We start from the raw sequence: 22,414 nt of genomic DNA on the forward strand, positions 1-22,414 counted from the left end.
TTGAATCCGATGCGGCAAATTTCTTGACAACATTTTTTTCTTCCTTACGGTATCTTGCACTTTGAGAAATTCCTTGCGAGGAATTCCCTCTAAAGACCTTGAAATCGTCAAGGTTTCCGTTATCGTGTTATTGTTCTTATAAAGTTCTTTGGAATCTCATTCTTTTTCGTTGCTTAGTTAAACAAATTAAACCTGCTTGTCGATGCTTGCTAACCGACAAACGACACAAGAGACCAAATTAATTCAAAGTAGAAAAGGCGCCACTTGCTAGAGGGGCATACGGAAAATATGGCACTCGGGTCCCGGATGGAGTGGCGTATGAAACCAACGAGTGGTTTAGCTCCCATTAAAAAACTCTCCACCATATTAAAAAAAAAGCAGCATATAGTGCCCTTCAGAAACAAGTGAGAAGCAAAAAAGGTCAAAAGACCGAAGTTAACATAAAACGGCAAATGTACAAAGTCACGAACCACGAACGTAGGAGTCGTGCAGGCCCGTCACTTTATTCTACTAAGACAATAGACCTATTCAATTAACGACGTCTTAAAAGCGAATCCACTTCCTGAACCGCACGGGAAACAACGTTTATAAACAGACCTCGACTGCTTGTACAAAATCTGCAGATGTAGTGATGATGATGATGATGATGATGATGATGATAATGACGACGACGACGACTTCGATGATGATAACTAGTGTTGTTGGAGGATCTGAAAGGGGATACCTTGATAACACTAAACACTTAATTTTTTGGCTCTGTAACATGAAACAGTGAAATTTTAGGCATTTTAACACTAAAAGTAAAAACATTCACTGTGACAGTATATTTTATCCAGAAAGAAACAAAAACGGCTCCAAAAAGGCCAATATTATTTTGTTTAGTATATGAAGAAGTTTTCGGCCATTTTTCGACGATTTCTGATCATTTCGGAAGATTTCCGAGGACTGCCAAATATTCCCGAAGGCTGCTGAAGATTTCCGAAGAGTACCGAAGATTTCCGAAGACTACCAAAGATGTCCGAGGAGAAATACAAAAATATTCTGTTAGTTCATGAGTGTTTTTCCCGATTTTTGAAGAGAAAATAAGAATTTCCATTAAAAGGATTTTTCACAAAAACCACTCCAAACACTTAACACTTTCCTTGGAAACAGAAAACATTAAAAAATTGGCCAATATAACAGCAAACACTAAAAATAATTGCCAAATAACACTAAACACTAAACTCCAATTAGACCCTCCTGTTGGTGTTCAAGTTCTGTTCCTTTTCTCCCAGAAAACCTAGTATATTTCCAAGCTGAAAAAAATTTCAACTAAAATTGAGTTCAACGCAATCTGATTTATAGTTTATTTAAACCAAATTCAAGGATGGTTTTTACAGTTAAAATATGCATTTTAACAGTGAATATTATTTGCAAAATGAATTTAATATAGAGATTATACATTGCACGATGTCTGTTATTACCTTTCCCCCTTTTAAAGAACTTGTCCGTTGGTTGATTCATTTTAAAGCTTTTTTAAAATTAAAGTCGTGTGGTTTGTTTTGAACAGAAGGTAACATTTTGACATTGAGTGGCGTATTTTATAATTTTTAAAACATTTTAACCCTCGGACGTTCAAGCAAATTCATGCCCCCACCATCGTACAGGGGGGAGGGGGGTGGATGGACCCCTTCCCCGGGGTTTTCGTTCTATTAAAGCGCAGCGAAATTATTATGCTCTGAGTAGAAAACCATTCGCTTACTCTACAAGATGACATAGTTTTTGTTGGCTGTCACGTCACATGACGTCACATGACGTCATAAGAGCCACCATCTTGGATCCGCCATCTTGGATTTCATCGTTTTCTTAGAAAGTCGCAAAATAACGGAAATTGATGCAAAATCAAGCCACAATGCTTGTGGAATGTAAAAATAAACAAATCGTTCAATTCTGTTCCAGAAAACTGGAAAAAAAAAACAAAGAAAAGTGTTAAAAATGACGATTTTTGGCCAGACCTGCTTGTAATTATGATATTGGCATGGCAACGTAAAATATCATGGGCACATGGTTGACTTATCAAAATCTCGGCAAGGGATGAATGAACAGCTACTGAAAGTTTCGGCATTGTAGAGTAAATCCTCCTTTCAAAATTTAGAAGAAAAAAAAAATTACGGGGGGAGGGGTGGCATCCATCCCCCCCTTGTACGTCGTGTAAGGCGTGAAATCAAATGAAAGTTTCTTCTGTGTAAAGCATTATTATTCCAGTGCATTTCGCCAGTGACCCAGTTTGGCGCTTCCTTGGAATAATGGAAATAGTTAATAATCGGCAAAAACAAAATATTTCCTTTGGCGACCGCCGTCAGCAGCTGATCAAATTTAACTTTTTTATATTTGGTCACTGAATCGAGACCTTATTTGTGGTATATTATACTTAACAATTATCCTGCGAGCGGAATATCGCCTGAACTAGCCGACGAGGCCGTAGGCCGAGTGGCAAATCAGACGAATCCGCAGAGAGAGGATATTGTTTTATTATTCGACAATTTGTCAACGAAACACATTTTGCAGATAGAAAAAGTGTAATTTGCAGCGCGTTACAAGGCTTTGGACGAATTTCGGAACCACGTATATCGCAGGATATCTGTTATGTACGGATGACAGATATCGTTAGTTTTGACCATATATGGGCAGCGCGCGCATTTGTTGAATAATAAAAAGGGATATCCTGCGAAAGTCGGACAAATAGGACAGGTCACGCAGGTTTTATTTTAGTTTTATTAAGTTGTTATATTTTGTCCCAGTGTTATTGATGAGTAGGATAGATTTTTCTAAAGCGAAATTATCCACACGATTCAGTTCTCCGCTTTCTAAACTTTGTTCTTAATCATACATGAAAATGATATTTCCAATAAAGCACATAATATTAAATTTTTAATAAAGCTGTAATGCTGTCTGTCTGTCTGTCAGTCATCAAGGGTATCGTGAAAAATAATTAAAGTAAATAAATTGTAGAAACAATAAGCTGCTCCGATTTATAAATCTTAACTGTATATTTATCATACAACAAAATATAGAATAAAATAAAGATAAAAGAGATGAATAAAAGAGAAATTAAAACACTACTAGATTTAAGATCCCATGTAACATTATTCGTTTCCTTTAATGTGTATTAAAACCCATGTTTAAGCTCGATAACTTCTCTTTGGGGTGAAACTCGTCGACTTTCGCAACAAGACTTCCATGTAAAACAATTACACGTTTCCTTTAGCGCACTGTAAAAATTAGTACTGGACACAAACAGAATAACTGGGTTAATTGCTGCGGCTAAAGATGGAAAAACATAAAAAAACAAACCATTATATAACAAACATGCATCTTTGGCATACAGAGATGGGAAAACCATTTTAAATACTAAAAACACACACAGCGGCGTCCAGCAGAGGAAAAATACAATCACAATCGATATGAAGACTTTCATCACAATCATGTTCTGTTGACGATTTCTTATCCTCGCGCTTTCCTGCACTTCATCCGCTGCCGGCCTTGATCTTGTCAAACTTTTCATGATTCTAGAGTAAAGTATAATTATTGTCACTAGTGGCACACAGTAAAGTAAAACGAATCCACTCGGATAGTATATGGAGAGTTCCATGCTACCCCATGAAAACCTGCAGTATGTTTGTTGACCCTGTTTTACGATCTTTGAAAAGCGAATATAAGGAGAACCAATCAATAGTGGAATGATCCAAGTGAGTATCAATAAAACCGCTCGAAGCCGCCTTGTCAGCATTTTCATAGCCTTGAAGGGATGCACAATGGCGATGAATCTCTCCAGAACAATCCACACAAGGCTCAGAACTGAAACGGTATGTGAAACAGCTCTGGAATACAGTCCCAGTTTGCACACAACAGTAGCTTCTGGATCGTTGATCAATGGTTTTCTGGAAAGTATCCCTTCAGTAGCGTAGAGTGGCCAGTTGGTGAAAGCGGACAGTAGATCAGATAGCGCCATGTTTACGATGAAATAATTTGTGCTTGTTCTAAGAGTGGTATTCATCAGAAAGATAACTGTGACTAGAACATTTCCGACAAATGCAGAAATACTAACAAAGGAAATAGATGTTGTGAGCGTTGCGGAAATGATTTGGGAACACGTTTGCTGATCCAAAAAAGCATTGAAACTTGTGTTGTTCATGTTTGCCAGGATTTTAATCTTAATCAGTTTCACAGAACAACCTGTAGTTAAGATTTGCTTTTCACCTGTCCATGACGTCATAGAGGATAAACACCGTTAACAAATATTTATTAAAAATTGCTGCTTGTCTTATCAATTTTTCTTATATCATGAAGACATCTCGTCGCGTCCTCTTCAAAGAAAAAGTAGAATTTAAAACAAGTTATGGCCTTTCCACCCGGGCAGACAAAGTATGAATTATCCGTGACAAAAACTAAAGGACAAATTCTGTGGCGACAAATTGTCAAACACCTTTGTTTCCCCACTCAAATGCCGTAAAACTAACAAAAGGAAATAGTTGTTGTGAGCGTTGTGGAAATGATTTGGGAGCACGTTTCCTGACCCAAAAAAGCATTGAAACTTGTGTTGTTCATGTTTGCCAGAAGTATGAACTAATTCAGTTTCACAGAACAACCTAAAGATTTGCTTTCCACCTGTCCATGACGTCATAGATGATAAACACCGTTTACAAATATAGTATTTATGATATATTGCTGCTTGTCTTATAAATTTAATTTTTCATGAAGGCGTCCCGTCGTGTCCTCCTCAAAGCAAATGTAGAATTTAAAACAAGTTAGGACCTTTCCACCGAGACAAAGTAGGAATTGTCCGTGACAAAACTAAAGGACAAATTTTGTCGAGACAAATGGTCAGACAACTTTGTATCCGCACTCAAACTATTGTTGCTTTACAAACCTATCAAATCTATACTTTTCTCGTCCTTGTTATTTTTTTTTTTTTAAAGGATTTAGCATCCAATTTTTTTTTACCGGCCGGGGGGGTTTTAAAAATTTTTTAAAAAAAAAAAAGAAAAAAAAAAAAAAAAAAAAGGTTTAAAAAAAAAAAAAAAAAAGAGAAAAATTTCTCTGTCTATTTCAGTTAAAGTTTTCTATATATTGGAGCGTTATGACAAATAATTTAGATTAACAGGAAGATCTGAAATAATTGCGGAGCTGAATACGATTCAAAACATCGCGATTTTAACGATTAACGACGTCTTAAAGTCTGCATGGGTTCAACGGGACAAGTGGGAAACGGGAAAATCCTTATTAGAGACATTTAGCTTCAGGTTTTCGGAAACGTCAAAACGCAAGCGTCTAGGAATCACGTGATCAGGTCCCGAGGTCACGTTTGAAGTTTTCAACACACGTTTTCGACGGCAAGATGTAGCTTTTCACGTTGGTGATTTCCCGTTGGTAGATGTGACCGCAGCCACTGTTTCATTAAGGCAAAACGTGAAAGATAAATGAGGTACTACTAAATTCTAGCTACAAAATAAAAGACGTAAATTGCAATCAGCAGCAATGACTCTGTTTATTGATAACACTTCACCATATCTTTATTATAAAATATAAAATGAAAATTGCCCATTTTAGGTCACATGGTGCTTCCTAGATAATTTTCTCTTTATCCATCTGAATTTCACTGAATTTAAAAGAAATAATTCTAAGTGTAACGTCACATGTTATGAGACGGAATAACAAACATACAAATCTTAAAAGGTATATCATTTCAGTCTTCCACTGGGGATTTATAGACATTTTATTGTTCTTTATTTATCTGCCTACGTCACTTACACTACATTACTTAGTTATATACTTGCGAGGATTTATAAACATACTTTCCCTCCTTGCTATACCCGAAGGTCGTCGCTTTTGCATGCATTTCCTTTATTAAAATCGTGACACAACTGAATCAAATATAGCAATTTAGTTCCCTTCGAAACAGGTGTTGATGCAGGATAAATTAAAAATGAGGCAAAATAAGCAAATTTGCTTCAATAATTATTTTAAACGCAAGGCACGGATAGCCTTCAATAACATTTATTAACTATATAGTTTTTTTCTCCGTGTAATCGAAGACAACGGGTTACTAAGTTTATCCTGAGTAAGTCATTAAATTTTTATTCCAGTTACATGTAACACTGGACAAATTACTATGAACACCGTCTCAATTAATTTTGTCAAGGAAAAGAAATCAACTACATAATACACCCGCAATGAAAGGAGCTATATCACTTTATTAAAAACTAGCAATGGTATATTGCAATTCATGAGTTTTGATTGGTTAATAGGCAATAGTATATGAGCTCATATACCATTGACACAAAAATGGTAGCCGATACGCGTCAACGAAAACAGCTGGGGTGCTCAAATATTGCAATTCTTTGGGCGTTTTAAATAAAACAATTATTCCACTCGCGCTTGTCGGATATGAGATCTTTATAGCCAACTCGGCGCTACGCGCCTCCGTGCGCTTGTGGATAATAATAATGATAGTCCAATACGTCTGAAAAACGAAGGGAGTAATAAAACCGCGCCGGAAAATAACTTAGGAAACTTGTTGAAGTCGACATCTCATGCGTAGCAGATGTGAAATTGGCAACTGTGCAAAACTAGCAGAAGGGCATGGTGCACGCGGGAAGTTGGTGAGAGCTGGGCGTTTATTTTAGCTAATAGAATATAGGTACCCTATCTAAGGATCACACCGGGAACACATTGCCAAAAGGAGCAAAAATGATATCCTATTTAAGGACCGAGAACCTCAAAACCCATACCCTATCTGGCGGCACATACCTATATAGGCCACATATGGAAGTATCCCCCCCCCCCCCCCCCGGGATTTTAAGAAGGCGTAAAATCAAATGAAAGTTTTTTTCTGTGAAAGCATAATTATTCCAGTACATTTCGCCAGTGATCCAGTTTGGCGCTTCCTTGGAATAATGGAAATAGTTAATAATTGGCAAAAACAAAATGTTTCCTTTGGCGACCGCTGACAGCAGCTGATCAAATTTAACTTTTTTACATTTGGTCACTGAGCCGAAACCTTATTTGTTGTATATTATACAAAGAGAAATCATGCGAAATTCGTGAAATAGGAAAGGTTACACAGGTTACAATCCAGTTTTATTTCAGTTTTATAAAATTGTTTTATTTTGTCCCAGTATTATTGATGAGCTAGAAGAATAGATTTTTCTAAAGCGAAATTATCCACACGAATCAGGTCTCCGCTTTCGAATCTTTGTTCGTAACCATGCATGAAAATGATATTTCCAATAAAAGCATATAATTTTTAATTTTTAATAATTAAAGCTGTCAAGCTTTCTGTCTGTCTGTCAGTCATCAAGGGTGTCGTGGAAAATAATTAAAGTAAATAAATTGTAGATACAATAAGCTGCTCCGATTTATAAATCTTAACTGTATATTTATCACACGACAAAATATAGAATAAAAAAATGATAAATAGATGAATAAATGAGAAATTTAAAACACTTGATCTGGATTTAAGATCCCATGTAAAATTACTCGTTTCCTTTAATGTCTATTAAAATTCTAGTTAAGCTCGATAACTCCTGTTTGGGGTGAAACTCGTCGACTTTCGCAACAAGACTTCCACGTAAAACAATTAAACGTTTCCTTTAGCGCACTGTAAAAATTAGTACTGGACACAAACAGAATAACTGGGTTAATTGCTGCGGCTAAAGATGGAAAAACATAAAAAAACAAACCATTATATAACAAACATGCATCTTTGGCATACAGAGATGGGAAAACCATTTTCAATACTAAAAAAACACACAGCGGCGTCCAGCAGAGGAAAAATACAATCACAATCGATATGAAGACTTTCATCACAATCATGTTCTGTTGACGATTTCTTATTCTCGCGCTTTCCTGCACTTCATCCGCTGCCGGCCTTGATCTTGTCAAACTTTTCATGATTTTAGTGTAAAGTATAATTATTGTCACTAGTGGCACACAGTAAAGTAAAACGAATCCACTCGGATAGTATATGGAGAGTTCCATGGTACCCCAGGAAAACCTGCAGTATGTCTGTTGACCCTGTTTTACGATCTTTGAAAAGCCGATATAAGGAGAAGCAATCAATAGTGGAATGCTCCAAGTGAGTATCAATAAAACCGCTCGAAGCCGCCTTGTCAGCATTTTCATAGCCTTGAAGGGATGCACAATGGCGATGAATCTCTCCAGAACAATCCACACTAGGCTCAGAACTGAAACGGTCTGTGAAACAGCTCTGGAATACAGTCCCAGTTTGCATACAACTGTAGCCACCGGATCGTTGATCAATGGCTTCCTTGAAAGTGTCCCTTCAGTAGCGTAGAGTGGCCAGTTGGTCAAAGCGGACAGTAGATCAGATAGCGCCATGTTTACGATGAAATAATTTGTGCTTGTTCTAAGAGTGGTATTCATCAGAAAGATAACTGTGACTAGAACATTTCCGACAAATGCAGAAATACTAACAAAGGAAATAGATGTTGTGAGCGTTGCGGAAATGATTTGGGAACACGTTTGCTGACCCAAAAAAGCATTGAAACTTGTGTTGTTCATGTTTGCCAGGATTTTAATCTTAATCAGTTTCACAGAACAACCTGTAGTTAAGATTTGCTTTTCACCTGTCCATGACGTCATAGAGGATAAACACCGTTAACAAATATTTATTAAAAATTGCTGCTTGTCTTATCAATTTTTCTTATATCATGAAGACATCTCGTCGCGTCCTCTTCAAAGAAAAAGTAGAATTTAAAACAAGTTATGGCCTTTCCACCCGGGCAGACAAAGTATGAATTATCCGTGACAAAAACTAAAGGACAAATTCTGTGGCGACAAATTCTCAGACACCTTTGTTTCCCCATGCACTCAAATGCCGTAAAACTAACAAAAGGAAATAGTTGTTGTGAGCGTTGTGAAAATGATTTGGGAGCACGTTTCCTGACCCAAAAAAACATTGAAACTTGTGTTGTTCATGTTTGCCAGAAGTATGAACTAATTCAGTTCAGGACGCTGAACTAGAAGTATGAACTAATTCAGTTTCACAGAACAACCTAAAGATTTGCTTTCCACCTGTCCATGACGTCATAGAGGATAAACACCGTTTACAAATATTTATGATATATTGCTGCTTGTCTTATAAATTTAATTTTTCATGAAGGCGTCCCGTCGTGTCCTCCTCAAAGCAAATGTAGAATTTAAAACAAGTTAGGACCTTTCCACCGAGACAAAGTAGGAATTGTCCGTGACAAAACTAAAGGACAAATTTTGTCGAGACAAATTGTCGGACAACTTTGTATCCGCACTCAAACTATTGTTGCTTTACAAACCTATCAAATCTGATAGCTTTTGCTAGCGTCCTTCGTTAATTTGTTTATTGTTTTAAAGGATTGTAGCAACTCAGCAAACTTTGATTCTTGAGAACGCGAATCCGGCCGGAGTCCGCTTGAAGGTCAAGCAGCCTTCGAGCGAGTGTTATCGGTAAAGAAACTTTCAGCGTCCTGCAGCTTAAGTTCTTAAAGAGACGACAGGCTAGTAAAATTACAAGAGAAGTTTGAGTCCAAAGTTCATCACCGAAATGAAGGCAGCACAATCGTTGGCGCGCTGTTTACTTTGTAAGCAGCATGAATGACGTTAAGAAAGCGAGCAGGGAAAATATTTCTTCGTAAATATTTCTCTGTCTATTTCAATTAAAGTTTTCTATATATTGGAGCGTTATGACAAATAATTTAGATTAACAGGAAGATCTGAAATAATTGCGGAGCTGAATACGATTCAAAACATCGAGAGTTTAACGATTAAAGACGTCTTAAAGTGGGTGCATGGGTTCAACTGGACAAGTGGGAAACGGGAAAATCCTTATTAGAGACATTTAGCTTCAGGTTTTCGGAAACGTCAAACCGCAAGCGTCTAGGAATTACGTGACCAGGTCCTGAGGTCACGTTTGAAGTTTTCAACACACGTTTTCGACGGCAAGATGTAGCTTTTCACGTTGGTGATTTCGCGTTGGTAGATGTGACCGCAGCCATTGTTTCATTAAGGCAAAACGTGAAAGATAAATGAGGTACTACTAAATTCTAGCTACAAAATAAAAGACGTAAATTGCAATCAGCAGCAATGACTCTGTTTATTGATAAAACTTCACCATATCTTTATTATAAATTAGTATAATTTCAGAGGTGATTATGAGAATTGAAGCATTCTGATTGGTCGAGAAGCTCGGCTTATGAGGCTATATTCACCCCGCACGGGGTGATTATAGCTTTGAAGGCTTGGTTACTTAGCCACGCCACCTTTGACATCCAGGCAAGTAAACATGGCCGCTTTTGCTGAATGAAAATTTCTTTGATTTAAAAGAAACCAGTCCAAGTCCTGGATATTTTAAACATTCGTAATTTTTTAAATTAACTACCAAGGCTTTTGGACTGAAAATATTTTCAAGAGATGGTTTTCAAGGCATTAGAATTGGTCGTAAACACGGCGGTTTTGGCGATCGATGAGAAACTCAGTCAGATCGATTGAGCAAACATTATTTAGTTCTTCTTCTCACCGGAGCTTCTCATTTTTAGAGGATTCGCACATTCGCTTAGAAGTCGTCCACAATCATACAAAGGTAACGGACATCTATCTTTCTCATTGTGTTTGTTTTGTTCCGTTTTATTGCTTTAACTAAATAAATAAATTCTGATTGCAATCGATGATTTAAACTGGTTTACACCGTATGCAAGCGAACACTTGTGTTTGCTGTTTTCTTGTGTGCTATTGTTATTTTTTTAAGTTCTTGATGATCACCTCTAAAAATTATACTAAAACAATTATTTGCCTCAGGCTCAGTGATTGTTGTTGAATAATCCCCTCGACTTCGTCTCGGGGATTATTCAACAATAATCACTTCGCCTTCGGCGAATAATTGTTAAATATAAAATGAAAATTGCCCATTTTAGGTCACATAGTGCTTCCTAGATAATTTTCTCTTTATCCATCTGAATTTCACTGAATTTAAAAGAAATAATTCTTAAGTGTAACGTCACATGTTATGAGACGGGATAACAAACATACAAATCTTAAAAGGTCTATCATTTTAGTCTTCCTTTGGGGATTTATAAACATTTTATTGTACTTTATTTATCTGCCTACGTAACTTACAAGACCTTTCTTACTTGCAATACACTGACAATACGTCACCTACGTACACTACATTACTTACTTATATACTTGCTGCGATTTATAAACATACTTTTCCTCCCTGCTATACCCGAAGGTCGTCGCTTTTGCATGCATTTCCTTTATTAAAATCGTGACACAACTGAATCAAATATAGCAATTTAGTTCCCTTCGAAACAGGTGTTGATGCCAGGATTAAATTAAAAATGAGACAAAATAAGCAAAATTTGCTTCAATAATTATTTTAAACGCAAGGCAACTGGATAGCCTTCAATAACATTTATTAACTATATAGTTTTTTTTCTCCGTGTAATCGAAGACAACGGGTTACTAAGTTTATCCTGAGTAAGTCATTAAATTTTTATTCCAGTTACATGTAACACTGGACAAATTACTATGAACACCGTCTGACTCTCAATTAATTTTGTCAAGGAAAAGAAATCAACTACATAATACACCCGCAATTAAAGAAGCTATATCACTTTATTAAAAACTAGCAATGGTATATTGCAATTCATGAGTTTTGATTGGTTAATAGCCAATAGTATATGAGCTCATATACCATTGACATAAAAATGGTAGCCGATACGCGTCAACGAAAACAGCTGGGGAGCTCGAATATTCCAATTCTTTGGGCGTTTTAAATAAAACAATTATTCCACTCGCGCTTGTCGGATATGAGATCTTTATAACCAACTCGGCGCTACGCGCCTCGTTGGATATCTACCATATCCAACGTGCGCTTGTGGAATAATAATAATAGTCCAATGCGTCTGAAAAACGAAGGGAGTAATAAAACCGCGCCGGAAATAACTTAGAAAACTTGTTGAAGTCGACATCTCAAGCGTGCAGATGTGAAATTGGCAACTGTGCAAAACTAGCAGAAGGGCATGGTGCACGTGGGAAGTTGGGGAGAGCACGAAAGAAGCGCAAGAGTTGCTCAAGGCGATAGCCGTGAACAACTCTAGGGTTTTGAGTGCTCTCCAAACTTCCCAAGTGCACCTTAACTCAATAGTGCACAGCTAAAAGCATGAACAAATTGTTTTATAACATTGCCGGTGGAAATGTAAATCTAAACCCGCAACAAAAACTTGCGCGCCTAAAAAATAATCTGGCGAAGCGATTTGCTCGCGACATCAGTGGGCACTATTGGATTTTGTGAAAGCTCACATATGCTGAAATTGTTTATGCGGCTCTGCTAGCTATGTTATAAAACACACTAGTACTCTAGAAAGCTGCGTTTAAGAAGACATTTTCATCTTACTGATTAGTGGAGGTTTCATGGGGACGAGCGTCCGCTTTTCTTTCTGAGAAGATAAGCTAAGACTTAGTCGCTCTTTTTACCTAATAAGATATGATGTTCTTAATCCAATTATGCGAGTTCAACTGGTATGTTTTATAGCGAAGAGACCGAATTAAGTACCCCTGTTTAGCTGGGACAAACCAATCGTGTTATTTCTCTGTGGCTAAGCTTGGACACTAACTTTGTTCGGAAATCAATTTGTAATTAGTAATTTGTAATTAGGCAGTGTCATAAAACAAAAATAAAGAACATAGGTATAAAGCCAAGATGATCAACTTTTCGCTTCAAATTAAACTCAGTAGTTTTTTTAACAGAGGCAAATAGATTAATCCTTTTTGCATCTGATATATAAGTGATATGTACATGTATTTCCATCAAGGTAGAAACTCTTCTTACCAAGGCGAACGAGTTTTATAACATGAGAATCATTCCCTACAGTATTCACTGCTTTGCAGCGATAGAAAGCTGCTAACTGGTCTTTTTCAACTTCCACCACACTTTGACTTGTTGGTGTGTTTGTGGGTGTGATCATCAGATTTCCAGGAACAGATTTCCACTGATTTTCATCTGGCAGACAGGAATCAGCATCGGGGCAGTCAATATTTTGGTACTCCCACGTGAATGTCGGCAGGGGGTTGCCTTTCTTTACTGAACAAGACACCTCTGCCTCCAAGCCATCAGTAACTAATACTCTTTTTGAACTTTTTTCTAGTATGGGTGCAGCTATAATAGGAAACAAGAAAATTAACAATACATTAATTTGGTATAAAACCAACCAACCAACTAACTAGCCAGCCAGCAGACCAACCAACCAGCCAGCTAGCCAACCAACCAACCAACTAACCAACCTGCCTGCCAGCCAGCCAGCCAGCCAGCCAACCAACTAACCAACCTGCCTGCCAGCCAGCCAGCCAGCCAGCAAGCCAACCCCCAGCCAGCCAACAAACCAACCAACCAGCCAGCCAGCCAGCTAACCAAGCAAGCAAGCAAGCAAGCAACCAACCAACCAACCAACCAATCAATCAATCAATCAATCAATCAATCAATCAATCAATCAATCAATCAATCAATCAATCCTAGTAGCTGTATTCAAAAGATAACATCGCGCAAGTGTGCAGTTAAGAACAAGACATAAACTAAAACATAAATTTTAATTGAATTTATGAGGTCTCCCTATGACTTTAGGTTACCAAATCTCACTGTAGTGGTAATTAATTTCAGTTTTGTTACATATGACACACCTATCAGGCAAAAAGTCATAAATTGGGGGAGGTACAATATAGATCTTTTCAAGCCATTACTAGTTTGGTGCCAAAAAATCAAATTAATCAAACGGATATTTTTGGTCCACTGTAAGGATGTGCAGTGCAATACAAGGCAACCATCTTTAGGAAATGCAGACCATCATATCAGGCCTACATTGCGAATTTTGCACATGTACCAAAAAAATTGGCTGGTAAGTATTTATTTTTTTTCTGCAGCATGGAATGTCTACTGTTGAAGTATTTCCATCTCCCCCTGCATAGTATGCTAGCCAACATTTGGATTGTCAACTCATATATCCATCTGGGTGAAGAGTCACTGTGCAAGTTATGCCTGAGAACACATCACAATGACGCCGGCCTGGGATGGAACCCCCGACCGATCAATTTGGAGACCAGTGCACAAATCGCAATGCTACACCATCAGTGGGGGTGATTTAAATGTAATTTCATGTCATAGCTAATAATATACTTGTACATACCTTGCACATCCAGATCAAAAGCTAACTTAACAGGTGGATCAACACCATTCGTTGCTACACACTCATATTTTCCCTTGATCCCTGGGATACGATGCACTGCGTATTTTTAGCACCTGTTTGGTGTTAGCAGTATTCGATGCTGGTTTTGGGGCTTCCCCATAAACCTTGTTAATGATATTCTTGCAGTATTTGTCATCTGGACTCTAACAGTTTGTGACATTTAATATCTTGCCATTCCTGTACCAGTTTGCACTGGGTTTTGGAGATGCTTTTGCTATACACTTAATGACCTTTTGTGTCCCTTCTCTTATGGTTCTCATGGTTCATCAAAGGGAGTAATTGAAGGTGGCGTAGGATCTATAAAAAGGACAAGACATCAGTATTTTTGACATACAATAACTTGAAATAAACTAGACTAATGAAGTCTGGATGATATCAGACGAAATATTTCACGCTTTTAAATTTTATTTGCGCTCCGAGTTCGAAAACATTTTAAACCCTTTTAACTAGACTCAAAAAGATGTTAATCTGTCACACACACAGTACCACTTGGGGTAATTGTAGGTGGTAAAGAATCTATAAACAGGGCAAGGCAACATTATTTTTAGCATACAGCATTTTAACGTAATAGACTCAAAAAAGATGTTTATCTCTCATACACCATATCTCATATCTCTATAAGAGATAAATCTGTTACGGTTGTTTTTAGTTTTTTCTTTCATTTCAGGTAATTAATTTGTTTTCCTTTTATTTATCAACTTCGCGGCGCTAAGACCATCGGTATGATTGTATCGGTTCCGCTCTTTTCGTAGACGCTCAAGGATAAGGATTGCCAAATAATGCAATATTCGTCGGAGGTTTTTACCGTTGTTATAAGGTCAAGCAATTCTTCTAGGAGGCATTACTGCGCGGATTAGATATGTGAGTACGTTATTGTTTAACTTAATTCATCATTGTTTGAATCGGTTAGCCTCGCTTTAAAGTGATCTTTTACATTATTGTTCAGCTTTGATTGCCAGAATTAGTGACAAAACAAAAGTAATCGGAAGACTGTCGTCAAAGTACAAAAAAATCAATATGTGTGTTCAATATTACCACCACAACACTGTTAAAGACTATTTGAGAGGACACTAAGGCGGATGAACTAAAGAAAATGAAATAAGCTTCCGATGCCTATTATGATATTATATTAAATCGTCACATGAAATTAATTAAAAAAAATAAGGATCCAAGATTGCATTGAACAAAGCACGAAATTTCCTGTTAAAGAATATAACCGGAATCAATTTCAATGGCTACTACTGGTCTTACTAAGGCGTAACTTAAGTAGAAATACTGCAAGGCCAACATCTCAAGTGTGCGGATGTGAAAATATCCACCGCGAAAGACTAGCAGGAGAGCTTAAAACACGCTTCGAAAGTTGTGGTTAAGAAACCAATTTTATTGTTATTGATGTTAGTGGAGGTTTTGCTGAAGACGACCGTCCGCTTTTACAACTGAGAAGACTAACTAGTACTGGGTCGACGTTACACTCTGATTGATTAAGGTACCTCTATTTGCCATAGCTAACAAGAAAGGCACGGTAAAAATTTACGAAAACAAGAATCAGAGAAGAAAGAGAGGGAATGAAGTGCTTACAAATATGAAATATTTTAATGAAGGCTTAAACGGACTATGTCACGGGGATTTCGATTTCTGAAATAAGTAGTTGGCAAGTCTACCCATGAAAAACAATATCTTTGAACATTTAACTGAAGATATAACCTTTATTTGGGTATAGAAATCAAACTTCGGCTATAAATATCGATTAATTTTGAAGGTGCACAGAAACAACTTTAAAACGTTGGCTAACGTTTTTCAAATTGCAATCCATTTTCATCCGAGCCATCCGCAGCCAAACGCGCTTTTAAACAGTTTTAGTGCTCTAAAATAACTATTGTTAATAAAAATGGACCACTATTTTTAAGTTTTCGACGACACGAATATAAATTTGGCTGTTCAAAGATCTGTTAAACCCGGAATATTTTTCTCAATCCAAGTATGTGAGTTTCAACTGGTATGTTTTGTACCAAAAAGTCCGAATTTAATGTCTCTGTTATCTGCTGGGCGGACAAACCGATCGTATCACGCTGTTTGAAGCAGCTAAGCCTGAAACGTTGACATTGTTCGGAAGTCAATTTGACATCAGGATGTATCATTACATTATAGTCCTGCAGTTATAGTAAATACATAAAACAGAGTGAAAAGAAAGATAGCTACATACTTAAAGTGATCAACTATTCGTCGGTAGTTTTAGAGAGGCAAATAAACTCAAATACGTTTTGCAGCTGATATATCTGTCTTGATTTAATAAAAGGTGTCTAAAGATTTTGACACAGCTCTAGTTCTAAAGACATATTTTTGCAAGAAGCTTTGCATGAATCGACTAGTTGTAGCTCATGTTCAACGTAAATTACTCTAATAAATCTCTTTATGAACCAAAAAGACTGCATTTACGGCATTTTGTTCAAATCATGAATTCTACCAATTTAATTAACTTGTTTACAACATGAAATAACATCAAATGAAAACAAATTTTTAAAGCGCCGGAGCGAGAGATGGACTAAAGCTTTCTAAATCCATGCATGGTCTAAAATGAACTATCAGAAAGCATTTTACATCGACGATCGCTTCATTTTCAACGAATTCGGGATTAAAATAACTAAATAATTCATGACTCAGCGAGACCATTCGGTCATAGTTCATGTCAATTCACGGCCGGAAACCCCGCATATCGAATTGCTGCTGACTAACTATCGAATCACAGGCCGCTCTGATTGCTAGCTTAGCCAAACGGCAAAATAATCCTCAAATGAAGAGAATTCTACTCACATAAGGGTTTGAAGTGATTTCCTTTCGACCATCAGCTGCGCTCTTTGCAACCTTTCCATCTTATTCACAATGTAATACCCCGGATGTGGAAAAAATCGTTATAAAGGGAACCAATACCCCCGGACATTACAACAGAATTTTTCTAAGTCTCCAGCCAAGGAAGAGTTCAAGCCGAATATCGCCATGACCGCCTTCAAATCAGCCCTAAAGTCTAGTTCCGAGTCCTAGTTGATGTGGCTGAAGACCTTTGCCGTCTAAAGCAAGCACAACGCTATTTGTACCTAGCAAAACTGTACCGAGTCAAGAGTTCAACCCGTTAAAGCTTTGTTCTAAGGTACAATAACAGCCGACGCAAAACTTGCAAATCGTTAGACTTCCACCTTCATAGGACTTAATGATGTCCTCCGGCAAACTTCCTTTAGACAGCAAAATGAAAAACTAGATCACCTCTGTTCTACAAGTCAGCGCGCGCCATTAGAATTCAAAGTTGGGTAGATATGGCGAGTTGGAGCCTTTGTAAACTAACCAAAAGTAAATGGAAGGGGGGGGGGGGGGTAGGTAGGTAGAAGGGATAAAAGCCATGAGTATAAAATTGAAAGCACTTCATTTCCACTGAAAGTAAGCCAAATAATCTCCCATGTCCTTAAAAGAAAAAAAAAGAAAAAAAAAAAAAAAAATCTCAACCCCATTCAATTTTCTTGACAGCCAGACTGTAGCCACCTTTTATTAAATCAAGACAGATATGCAGATACATTTCAAGTAAAGCAACTCCTAAGTTTAGAAAATATTAAACCATTTGACATCATTGCATCACGGGTTTCTGGTATAAATTCGATTAGACGGCGGTGTAACTTTAGTCCTGCGAAATCGCGCGGAATATCGAATATCGGCTTAAAATTAGACGATATTTATACCTAATCGTACCTTTTTGTTACGCTTCGGCGGCATATCAGTCTCGCCAAAATACCCATCGCGAGACCAAACGAGCCTGATATGCCGCTGAAGCGTACCAAAAAGGTAAGATGAGGTATTTACCGTACCAAAATTCAGAATTTAGTGAAAAAATTGGGACCTCCGACTCTGTTGTTTTAGTCTGAATGTCTCCGTACTCGTCGACAAACATAGCGTAATTCAGTGGCGTGCGCGCTTAAGTTTAATTTTTGGCGGGAAAGTTTTTACTTTTTTTACGACCGGTAAACACTAGCTTATCTTAAATTACGAGGTTCTGTTTTATTGGTAAAACCTCTATTTACAAAAAAAAAATATATATTTTGCAGCTGAGAAAACTGTGGTTATGCAGCGCGTTGAAGACTTCTCGAACAAATCTTGGCAACCTACATGATTATATTTGACAATTATTCTGCGAAATCACGCGGCATATCGCCTGATACTAGATTTTCTTAGCATAGTATCTGTAATGAAAATATAATTGCCTGTTTTGTAAGGTTTTTAACTTTTAAATCCTTATAATGTTTTCTCCGTTACTCGATCGCACTGCGTTACTCTCTATTAGTAAATTCTCCCTTAAAGGAAATTATTCCGCCTGTTTACTTCTCTCACTGTGACGTGTAACAATACTCCTGAATTGGGACTTGAATGCGGTTGTACCAAAAACTAAACACTAAAACATTATACTCTCTGCTTAACCTATTTTCAGATTGCTTTCTGCGTCCTTAAATATGAAGTTTCTTATCCTGATTCAGATGCTGCTTCATAACCTTCTTGTTACAGACGCCTGTACAGAATTCCGAGTAACTTCCGAAGATAGCTCGGTGATCGTCGGTCGTAGCCAGGAGTTTAACATCGACATCGAGTCTCATCTCGTCGTGGAGCCTAAGGGATATTCCCACACCGCCATTCCTAAGCCAGAATGTATTTTGCATTCAGCATTGCAGTGGCAAAATAAATATAGTATCGCATACCTTGATGCTCTGGATTTGCCCATTGCTATTGACGGCTTAAATGAAGCTGGTCTTTCAGTTGGTTCACTCCTATTCCCTGGCTTTGCCCAATTTCAGGAAGTTCCGCGCAAAAAATGTGGCACGGCAGTGTCTTCTTTACAGTTCCCGTTATGGATCCTGGGAAACTTCGGGACTGTACAGGAAATAAGAAGAACTCTGAGGACTGAGGATTCCTTTCCGCTGGTATGGGAGGCAACACTTCCAATCAACCAGAACCCCTTCGAACAACATTACTCGATCACTGACGCAACTGGCGATGGTATCATCATTGAGTTCACAAAACAGGGAAGAAAACAGTACAATAACACTCTTGGCGTTGTGACCAATTCCCCACCTTATGATTTCCACATGATGAACATTCGAAATTATATTCAACTTTCCAAATTCGCTCACGGTCCATTGGTTTTGGGTCAAATGAATTTCGACGCTGTTGGTCAGGGCAGTGGGCTTCTTGGGGTACCCGGCGACTTTACACCGCCATCGAGATTTGTACGCACTGCCGCCATGGCTCATTTCGCTGATAAAGTCCACACAAACAAAGAAGCAGTTATGCTGGCTTTTCATATCTTGAACACCGTCGATATTCCCCGTGGAGTAGCCACTTCCCGTCACCCGAAACCCTTTACAAAGAAATACCCAGTTGACTACACCTTATGGGCTGTCGTCAAGGACCTCAGCAAGAAGGCACTTTATTTCCGTGACTATAACGATCTGACCATTCGTGTGCTTCGCATGGCCGATGTAAAGAAAGGACAAAGACTGATAATGAAAGTAGGGAAATCTATTGGTGGTTTTGTGGACATCACTGATGACCTTATCCCGGTGAATGGACAGGATTAACACTATAAGAAAATCTTGTGTTGAAAGTGTGTTCCGATGACGCGAGGACATTTTTTATACCAAGTGTTAACGTTGCATGTTTCAATCTCAATACAAAAGTTATGAAGTGCGTTTTTACTTAAGGCAGTTTACTGACATTCTATTTTTTCTTCCATTCAAATGCCCTTGATTCACAAAAAGAAACACTTATAAATCACTAAACGGCATGACTTAGTGACCCCAGTTAGAGTAAATGAATGAATAAATGAATGAATAAATACAATCATTTCATTCTCATGTCGTTGATACATAAAATAAAATCGTATTTAGTTTTATGCAGGGCCGTAACTAGCAAAGCACTTGCCTCGTCTAGACTTACACCAAAAATTAAAAAAGAAAAATGTTAACGTTTAGTTGGAGAAATTATTCACAGTTGAAGGAAATTAACTTCTCAGAAGAAATACCTTACAATAATGCTGAAAATAGGGTTTGTGCATCTATAATTCAAAATTTTCTGTAAGGCTTGTCTACCGGGGCATGCTCCAAGAGACCTCGTCGCGGCTAAATTCGGAAAACATAGTCGTGGCAGACTTTCGCCGAAGTGTATTTTTTCCTTTTTTTTTCCATTTTTGGGTGTTTTGAGCTGAGTAGAGTGAACTGAAGTGTGAAAAGTTCAAATGATGATTTTTGTTTGGCAAATCTTTGTAAAAGTTTTCGGATTTTTATTCTAATTTCATAATATATTTTCAGAGTTCAGTGATTCATAGCCAATTTGATTTTGTCTCCATTTAGCTTTGACACCGATCGACAAAAAAGTGACAGTGGCTACTTACCGAAAAGCTGTTATAAAGCTTATGTTCCTGCCGTACTTGGAATTAATTTACTTGCACACTCATAATTTCCATATCGAACAATCAGGAAATACTTGAAAGGCGAAACAGAAAAAAGAAATAAATGAAAACAATTCTTTAAATCTTGTCCTTTTAAATAACTCTTTAATTACAATTTTGTTATTTCATATTTTTAATCGTTTTATGTAGCAATCAAGTGAAGAATTTATGGTGAACACGAATTTATGAGGCGGCAGCAACAAAGCGTATTTCATAACACTGTTTGATCTCGTACAAACACATCACGTTCGTTGAACTTATATTACGTCATAGACAGGTAAAAAGCAAATCGTCAATGTCTTTTCCCTGATTATTTCAAATAAGACGTTCACCGCATCTCAATGAAATTAAGTCATACATCTGACTAGCAAAACATGAACAACGCCAGTTCCCATGATTTTATGGGTCACTCGACGTGTTCCCAAGTCGTTTTAACAACACTAGCAGCAGCTATTTCCTTTGTAAGCATTTTTGCTTTTGCCGGCAACATTTTAGTCACAGTGACCTTTCTGATGAACGCAACTCTCAGAACAAGCACAAACTACTTCATCGTTAACATGGCAGTATCTGATCTACTGTCCGCTTTGACCAACTGGCCACTGTACGCTACTGAAGGGATGCTTTCAAAGAAACATCTGATCGATGATCCAGTGGCTACGATTGTGTGCAAAATGGGACTGTATTCCAGAGTTGTTTCACAGGCTGTGTCAGTTCTGAGCCTAGTGTGGATTGTTGTGGAGAGATTCATCGCCATTGTGCATCCCTTTAAGGCATTAATGCTGACAAGGCGGCTCCGAACAGTTTTACTAGTACTTACTTGGATCATTCCACTATTGATTGGTTTCCCATACATTCCCTTCTCGATAATCGTTAAACAGGGTCAACAGACATACTGCAGGTTTTTATGGGGTAAAAAGGAACTTGCCATATATTTTTCCGCTGGATTTGTACTATGCTACTGTGTGCCGCTTATTTCAATAATTACACTTTACTCTAGAATCGTGAAATGTTTGACACGATCAAGGCCGGCAGCGGACAAAATGCACGAAAACACAAGAATAAGAAAAAGTCAACAGAACATGATTGTGATGAAAGTCTTCATATCGATTGGGATTGTATTTTTCCTTTGCTGGACTCCGCTGTGTGTGTTTTTGTTATTGAAAACAGTTTTTCCATCACTGTATGCCAAAGATTCATGCTTGCTAGTTGCAAGTTTGTTTTTCTATGTCTTTCCTTCTTTACCCATGGCAATTAACCCAGTAATTATTTTTGTGTCTAGTTCAAATTTTTACAAGGCACTAAAGGAAATGTTAACAGGTAATTGCCGTAACTGAAAGTTTTGTTGGAAATGCGGACGAATTTTACATCAGAATGAATCTTACGAGCCTAGCCAAAAAGGAACGCATATTAAGGACAGCAACTAACTGAAAATGGAGAATCTTGAATCGTCGTTTTTTTGCTGTACAGGAATTACTGAGCTACGATTTTTAAATGAGCGAGAACACATGTGGCCATATTTGGATTTCACAAAGCTATTGTCCCTTATCACATATTAAATTTCGACTTTTATTTTCTATGTGATTTCTTTTTAAGTGATGTCGTTCACGATTTTATCAACTCAATAAATGTAGATGTGGATTTTGTACGTAAAGAAACCTTT

General features: G+C 37.5%; 4 protein-coding genes across 4 annotated transcripts; 2 read left to right on the top strand and 2 right to left on the bottom strand.

Moving 5' to 3' along the window:
- Positions 1 to 2,849: 2,849 nt before the first annotated feature.
- LOC144655163 (allatostatin-A receptor-like) lies at positions 2,850 to 4,174 on the bottom strand. Its single transcript, XM_078515371.1, has one exon. It carries the CDS (start codon positions 4,172 to 4,174, stop codon positions 3,149 to 3,151), a length of 1,026 nt encoding a protein of 341 aa, XP_078371497.1. The 3' UTR covers positions 2,850 to 3,148.
- Positions 4,175 to 7,455: 3,281 nt separating this feature from the next.
- LOC144655438 (allatostatin-A receptor-like) lies at positions 7,456 to 8,562 on the bottom strand. Its single transcript, XM_078515688.1, has one exon. The coding sequence runs from the start codon at positions 8,560 to 8,562 to the stop codon at positions 7,546 to 7,548; it is 1,017 nt and encodes a 338-aa protein (XP_078371814.1). The 3' UTR covers positions 7,456 to 7,545.
- A 10,201-nt stretch (positions 8,563 to 18,763) lies between these two features.
- On the top strand, positions 18,764 to 19,885 carry LOC144654992 (penicillin V acylase-like). Its single transcript, XM_078515217.1, has one exon. The coding sequence runs from the start codon at positions 18,764 to 18,766 to the stop codon at positions 19,883 to 19,885; it is 1,122 nt and encodes a 373-aa protein (XP_078371343.1).
- Positions 19,886 to 21,128: 1,243 nt separating this feature from the next.
- LOC144653944 (allatostatin-A receptor-like) lies at positions 21,129 to 22,124 on the top strand. The gene has a single exon (XM_078514079.1). The coding sequence runs from the start codon at positions 21,129 to 21,131 to the stop codon at positions 22,086 to 22,088; it is 960 nt and encodes a 319-aa protein (XP_078370205.1). The 3' UTR covers positions 22,089 to 22,124.
- The last annotated feature ends 290 nt before the right edge of the window (positions 22,125 to 22,414 follow it).

Source organism: Oculina patagonica, chromosome 5, assembly GCF_052425735.1.
Source record: "Oculina patagonica isolate OP01 chromosome 5, crgOcupat, whole genome shotgun sequence".
Taxonomy (NCBI): Eukaryota; Metazoa; Cnidaria; class Anthozoa; order Scleractinia; family Oculinidae; genus Oculina; species Oculina patagonica.